At 42.8% G+C, this 7,352-nt stretch overlaps 1 protein-coding gene across 8 annotated transcripts; it reads right to left on the reverse strand.

Annotated features, from left to right (window-relative positions):
• Positions 1–391: 391 nt before the first annotated feature.
• On the reverse strand, positions 392–7,049 carry LOC135625305 (probable serine/threonine-protein kinase SIS8). Of its 8 annotated transcripts, none has more exons than XM_065129944.1 (4): positions 6,378–7,046; positions 1,664–1,907; positions 843–934; positions 392–765 (listed from the first exon to the last, which is right to left on the reverse strand). In XM_065129944.1, exons 2-4 carry the CDS (start codon positions 1,883–1,885, stop codon positions 519–521), a joined length of 561 nt encoding a protein of 186 aa, XP_064986016.1. In that variant the 5' UTR covers positions 1,886–1,907; positions 6,378–7,046; the 3' UTR covers positions 392–518. The 8 variants fall into 8 exon arrangements, 3 of the variants coding, with proteins under 3 accessions (XP_064986016.1, XP_064986017.1, XP_064986015.1); XM_065129945.1 differs by having other exon boundaries at positions 1,664–1,940; XR_010492014.1 differs by lacking the exon at positions 6,378–7,046 and adding an exon at positions 1,454–1,513 and having other exon boundaries at positions 718–765; positions 1,584–1,807.
• Positions 7,050–7,352: the final 303 nt, after the last annotated feature.

A 7,352-nucleotide genomic window follows, 5' to 3' on the forward strand; every position in this document is an offset into this window, starting at 1 on the left:
AGCCTTTAAATCCAGATCATTAGAATATCTGAAGGAAGAAGTCGATCTAACGATCTAACTTAAAAAACAAAAGAAACAAAACTCTTGACAGCCAAAACCAATTGCATTCCTTCGAATTCACCCATAGGAGCCTAAAAAAGCTGAGGATCTAACATTGGATGACATCCATACATCACAATTCTTCAGATTCACTTCGGCAGAAGAGGGTTCTCAGATTTGGGCAGGGGAGCATCCAACAGTTAAAGACAACGTAAAGCTCATCAATAAAAGAAAAACAAGAATGCCTACACATCCATGCTCACCGCACCAATTTTCTAGATGAGATGTAAAAGAAATTAAAAAACAACACAACACGATCGGATCAAATCACTGCATCAAACACGATTCCGGATAACTTCTAATCCCTATTGCTTCTCATTTTATTGACTAAATTAGATGTAACCTATATTGTTGAGTTTTTACCCCAACAAAGAATGTATTTGACAAATAATTCACAATACTTGGGTGATGACTTCAAGTTATAATGAGGATAGCCAATTGAGTAGAGCTTCATTCACGAGCTCAGGGACTTCATCATGCGGACAATGCCCAGCCTGCAAATTGACGACGGTGGTGTTTGGATAGAACTCTTTGATTCTAGCTGCCTTGGCAGGCCCAACCCAAGGGTCTAAGTCACCCCATATCAGCAACAATGGGCATGAGAGTTTGCTAAGGACGCTGTTGAGCGTGTACTTGCTTTGGTTTGACATAAATCTCGTCATCAATCTGAGAAACACCATAACGTGGTTTATAATGTCGGTAAAAACTAATGGCGAATAAGTTGTAACTTTCAATTTAAGCACCTGTAATAAACTTCTCCAGCATTTGGATCCTCCGCCGGTTTAGTTATCGATTCCACGAGATAATTGTCCACGTTGGAGGCATTTATATACACCTGTGTCAACAGGGGAAAAAGAACGATATGGTTAGCAAACATTAAAGGCTCAGAAAATTATGAATGTGCATTTATAACATCGAAGCGATACATACTATAACATATTTTACTATACTGCACCCGGTAAAAGCTTTTAATTCATCGTCTACCCAAAAGGACCATTCCTCTGAAGACCACTTAGGATAATCAACAAAGATTGATATCATGAACAACGATGTGGGTCATCGTCCTGAGACTAGAAAGGAATATATCCTCCCGTGATGAAGTATAAGAAAGGAAGATATCCTTCTTTTTACTTCATATATTCAACAACACCATCCAATTGTGGTTTATGTTGATGCATTGCAATCCGATAAGGGATGGCATTTAGATTTATTGCCAAGATCAAAGCAAGTCATGCAGGACTTCTTTGATAGGAGACTGTAGTCAGCTGGAAAGGATAAAATTTCCTAGACATGGAACAGAATCAACCTTGTGTCTATGCTACTAGCCTGGCTGTGACCATAACCTACTTCTTACCCACTCCGAATCTTCATGCTAATCAGAACACATTGAGTGGGCGGCGTCAAAGCAGTCACCCTGTCAAACGAGACCCGCAAGTAACTGAACCGACACTAGAGTGACTATGCAGGATCCCTCTCAAATTTACCTTATACAAGGTCATTTGCTGCATGTCAGTTGAACCAGAAAGTAAAATTTAAGCCAGGAAGTTAACGAGAAATACTGTACACTTTTCAGGACTTTTTCAACACGAGCAGGTTGCTTTGCTTGCCAGAATAGGAACCCCAAGATTATTCTTTGGATGAATTCCTTCAGTGTGTTGAACACAAACTTCTGTAACACCGTCTCTTCTTCATTGTTCTTGGGCTGTTCACTTGGATTTTCAAATTGTCCAGCTGAATTTAGTAAAACAACTCCACGAACATGCTGAGCTGATTCAGCTGCTGTCATCAAAGCTGCAAACCCTCCAAGACTGAAGTGCAATATCTTCCATCAACAGTAAGTTCTTAAATTATGAAGATGTAAAAAACCAAATTTAGCATGAGGCTAGAAAAGCAAGTCATAGACAGGAAGAACACGAAACAATTGAAAAGATCATCAATACACCATAGCCAACAATGTAGTACTACAGCCAACAATAGACTATCACAACAAGCCGTAATGTCCCAACCAATTATAGACTAATAATTATCAGTCCAACCTACAAAACAGTGGCCTCGCAATAGACATGTGTTATAGGGATTAAATTCAAGATATTGCTCCTCATGGATACGTGTATGAAGATCAACAAATGAGTAGTACTCAAAAAAGCTATTAATTGAAATTTACAGTAAAAGAAGCATTGATAAAAGAGATAGCTAGAAAGGGTCATCCATGGCATTAACAGCAAAAGTAAACTATTTTAGACAACTCAAGTGCACTGTCACGGACTTAGCTGGTTTTGCCTAAGTCGTGCGGCACCCTTGCGTGTCCGTCCGCAAAGGTCAGCCTCCCTGAAGCCTCCCATTGTCCCTTAGGACCACCAAAAGAGAGAACGGGTTAGAGAGAACGCCTCAATCGGGATCCACAAGCAAACATCTCCGAAAAACACATCATAGACAATGCAAATTACAAACAGACTTTACAAGCTCTGAACAGTTGTACAACAAAGGGTAAAATGGTCCATTGCACGTGTCCACATGACACAACTTTTATTTACATGCCTAAAGAGGCCACCAACCCAATTAAAATGGGACTATTAAGCCTTCGGCTGCCCCTCTACATGTTGTACAAGGTATGAACATACCAAAGGACACGGACATACATAAGCAGTACACCAAACATCCGGTTTCGAAGTTTGTCCGTGACATTCTCCCCCACTTATTCCTTCGACGTCCTCGTCGAAGCCTTTGTGAACACTGCAACTCCTCGCCTTTGCTGAGTCTTCAATCTTCTGCTCCAGCTGCAATGCGCCTCCTGGCTCCCAGCTGCTCTCCGCTGCTGTTTTTGAGTAGTCGAACCTTTGATCCGCCATGCTGCTTCAACTCACCAATGACTCTGACTCTGGTGTGGGGTTGGCTGAGTTGTGTTGATCCTTGTTGATTCTTGCGGATCCGCCAGATGAAGGAAAAGACCATCCTTACTGCGCCAGTCACTCAAAAATTCCTCATGCTGCTTGAACTGGGTGGATGCTTGTTGGAGCTTTAACGAGGATCGTCTTGCAAACTTCTGAAGTTTTGGGTCCTTCCTCCACAAAATCTGCTCATTGACTCTTCTTTCAGTTAGTTGTCACATCCAAGTAGGTTCGCATCACTTCCACTTTCGATTGGCATTTCGTTGGGAAATGAAGCGAACAATCTACTCTCAGTAACACTGATCGCCGTTGGTGAGGATTTGACAACTATTGTCTTCCATTATCTTCGAAGGGTCTTTGAACTTGTGCAGAGCTCCTCTGCTGGATAAATAAGAGAATTGGGGTACTCGGTTTCGCTCATTCTCTTAAAAGTTGAGAAGGCAAAGGTTACTTGACTTCGCCCGCCTCCTCGAGGTTGTACTTCATGCATCGAGCTGGTTACTGGCCTTCGCCTGCTCTTTGCTCACACTTCTGAAGCACCTGAAGTGTTTGCACTCCTTGCGTTGAGTTAGTTACTGTGATTCACTTTCTCAACGCCATTGAACTTCTGGAATGCAGGAAGTTTTCACCCCAACTTGGAGTAATTCTCAAATAGATGAGGTCGCCTCTGGGATTGTACCGTCTTCTCCATCAACCCTGCCGCCTACTCCACTGAGTAGCAAAGGTATAGCACCGCGTACTGCCTGCTTCGTTCCTTGGTCGTGCACTCTTGCATGACCCGAAGTCCATCACTTAAGACCGTGTTGACACCGGTCTTACGAAGTTTCTTGGCTTCTGCCCTTCAGCCTTGTCTCGGTACTTAGAGATTGTCTCTGCATGCTCCACCTCCTCGGCCCCTTTCACGACCAAGCGCTCTCCCTCCGTGAGAGCAAGGGATCAATGACTTTCACGGAAGTCCCGCCTCTGCGGTACCATGGCGCTACCATGCCCATGGCCCTACTATCCGTCGCCTCGCATCTGCATCCCTTTTCTTCATGATCAGTAGATGTGTCTCCGTGGCACTCCTCTGAGTCCACCTCCATTCTAACCAATGCTCCACCTCCAAGACCTCACTTTTGAAGCCATTAATGACACTTTCTGCTCAAATCTGACAAGGTCAGCATCTTCAGTTTTATTTACCAATACAGCTTCCCAACTGATATTATCAGAGACTGGTGTTCCTTGCAAATCAGTTAGAGAAGGCATTTCTAAAGACGTAGACTCAACCAATATGCCATAGAGATCATAGAAACCATCCAAGATCTTGTCATCATAGCCAAGAGCATTATAATTCTGTGAAGCACAAAGAGATATAGGGATGAGAAACGATAGGAGGAGTTAAATAATACAACTACATAGAGAAATTGATAATCTGATATCAGTTGCATTTACCATACATACATTATACATTATACAGGATCAACAATAACAAAATAACAGCACCTTGATTGAAATTTCTTAGGAGCTTTTACCTGCAGACATCGCATAATGCCAGCAGAGATTCACAATCACATTGTTGATACCATTCCTGTGACAGATACGTGGTCACAATGTGGGGCACATTCATGTGACATGTTGAATCGGTACAACACTAAGCTAAAACTACAGGTCTTGCTGAAATGGGTGAGATTTAGAATCCAATCTATTTCCATGGTTCCTACCTTTTTTTCTTTGAGAGAATTAATCGACAAGACAATCACTTAACTGTAGAATCTGAACTACGTACCCCTAACTTATCCACTCTTAGTATGCACTGAGTCAGTGGCTTGAGGCTTACAATAACTATTAGATGCCATGATTCCACTGCTTTATGGTCAAAGCTGCAGGTTTCTATTTTCTTCACCTTTGTTTCTCTCTTTTTCTCACCTCCCTTATTCCTCACTTTCATGCTCCTTTTTCTCTTTTGAGGATGTAAAATAGGCTGTAATAGGTAAAATCAGATGATTTTATTTAAGCTCAATTAATTCTAGTCAGTTGCAACAGATTTTTGGCTATAAGTCCAAGAAATCAACAAAAAGTCTCAATAGTTACCTATAGGAATCGGCAGACACCAAAACTATGCTTATTTCCTAAAAGCCATTAGCATAATCTTTTTATTTAAAGTGAATTTAGTAGGGATTGTCTATTTTGTCATTTTGGCCTTATTTTTTTATTAACTACTATTTATGTTTAGGTGACTTTTTTCTTCTAAATCATATGCATGATAATTGTTTAAGTGGTGCGATACAAAGCTAAAACTATAGAACATGTTGATTAGGTGAGAATGAATATCTAAGTTCATTTCCATTGTTTCTGTGTGTTTTCTTTCTCTTGAGAGAATTGGTCAAGAAGACAATCATCAAAATGCTTCTTAGAATATTTATGGCTATTGAAAGTGGCCATGCTAGAAGGTGCTAGCGAGCTTAGCTAGTAAATGCTTTGTCCTGAAATTAAAACTAGGCCTACACCACTTACCCTTTACAAAAGAAAAAAAAAAGGTGCCCATGCTTTGATCAAGTGATGTGGAAGACTGAAGGAGTGCTACAAAAAGCAAGCGTCCTTTCTTTATGTGTGATATTCTTCCGATCTCCGATCTCTGGACTAAGTTACATATTCCTAACTTATCCAACCCTAGTATCCACCAAGTTTGTTTAGAGATCTACATGACTTTAACCTCTGATTCCTTCCACCCAACAATAATATTAACCTCCTCTACCATTTAGATCCCTTGTTAATCTAGCTTTTGTTGTTCTTTTGCTCATTTTGGTAGTGTTTGCTCAATGCAGGTATAACTTGCAAGCTAGAAGTCAAGAATTAAAATTAAACATGAAGACTGAGACCGTGACTCCACTGCCATTGTTTCCCTTTCCTTCTGCAAGGAATTGTTCCAGTAGTGTTAAGGTTGTCCGATAGGGTTGAATTTATGATGCCTTGATCAGAATTGTTGAACCATCATCGGAAGAATGAAGATTGTCATTCGATATAGCATTTAAGAAAAATGAAGCATGCTTAAAGGAAGCTCCTACGGATTAGTTTAACTTGAATAACAAAACTATTAATTGAAAATAGCAAAATCTTTGATTAACTAGTCAATTATGACCGATCTCTGAAGTACCAAAGTCGAAACGGTGAGAATGCTATACAAAATGTTTTCTAGCAAAGGCAAATAGCCATGACAAATCAATAAGTGAATTGGAACAAATCACCAAACACGAATACTATTGTAAATATGGGCCCCAAAAGCACCAAAACCGGACTATTTCAGCTATAGATGCAGCAATGTTCTGATAAACTAACATTATCAAAATAATAAGGCCAAACTGATAAGCAATTAGACAGAATAAGGAGATTAAGAGCTTGAGGATGCATAACCCAGTATCTGTAAGCAATAATTTCAGCAGGGGAGTTCTCAGGCGGGCAAGAGCCCAAACTAATCTGCTTCACGGCCTCGATTTGAGCCGCCTCCGGATCCTCTCTGGCACTCAACTCCAGAGCGAGCTGGATTTGGTACTCCTCGTCCATCTCCGGGACTGTCGGCTTGGTCAACGTGGAACCCCTCATCGCCGAGTCAACCACCGCTTCCGAAGCGGACGAGGAGACCGTACTCGGGCCTTCCCTCGGCTCCACTCTCTGTTTGGCAACTAAGGACGAGGAAGAGGAGGCTGAAGAGGAGGACGAGGAGGGAGGGGTGAAAGAGTGCTTGCTGGACACGGAATTCAACCAGCTGGTGAGGCTGGAGAGGGGCTTCTGATCGGGGTGGGCGTGGGGGACCTTGACGGCACCTTTGACCGGGGAGGAGGAGGGGGAGGCGGAGGCATCCGCGTCTTCCGTGTGGCTCGCCACGATGTGAAGCTTCTTGAGGATGTTCTTCATGCTATGCGCCCCTTCGATCCTCTCATCAGCGACCAGCCCCCTTCCTTTTTCTCGATCGCAGCGGAGCGATTACGATTCCTGATTCGATTTCTCTTCCTCGTTCGATCTCACGGGGGATCGGACGCAGGCAGCAGCAGCACAGCAGCAGACGACCAAAGGTGGGGGGGGGAGGGAGTAGGCTGGCCAGCGCAAAAGAGGTCGAGCCAGTGGGAGCCGTCGGGGCCGACAGTGTACCACCGAGACAAATTCCGCTACGCATTGCGCTTCTCTCCACGAAGCTACCAGCGTGTTGGTTGGTCGAATTATCCGGGTCCCAACATGCGGGGCCACAAACAAAAGCCGAGTATTCTCGCAGCAGAGGGTACGGTTAGATACTTTGAATTATTTCCCCTTTTTTTTAATTGCTGCCCGCGGGATTAGGTGCTTGGGATCTCACGCTGCCGTTGGATCGGTGACAGTTGGGCCCCGCGACAC

Source organism: Musa acuminata, chromosome BXJ2-10 (assembly GCF_036884655.1).
Source record: "Musa acuminata AAA Group cultivar baxijiao chromosome BXJ2-10, Cavendish_Baxijiao_AAA, whole genome shotgun sequence".
NCBI classification, from domain to species: Eukaryota; Viridiplantae; Streptophyta; class Magnoliopsida; order Zingiberales; family Musaceae; genus Musa; species Musa acuminata.

Bases quoted from the DNA above. Each gene is read 5' to 3' on its own strand.
- LOC135625305 (XM_065129943.1), bottom strand. From the start codon at position 6,878: ATGAAGAACATCCTCAAGAAGCTTCACATCGTGGCGAGCCACACGGAA. The intron at 4,320-6,377 runs GTTATGCATCCT...TGTGCTTCACAG, and splicing joins TTATTGCTTACAGATACTGG to AATTATAATGCTCTTGGCTA.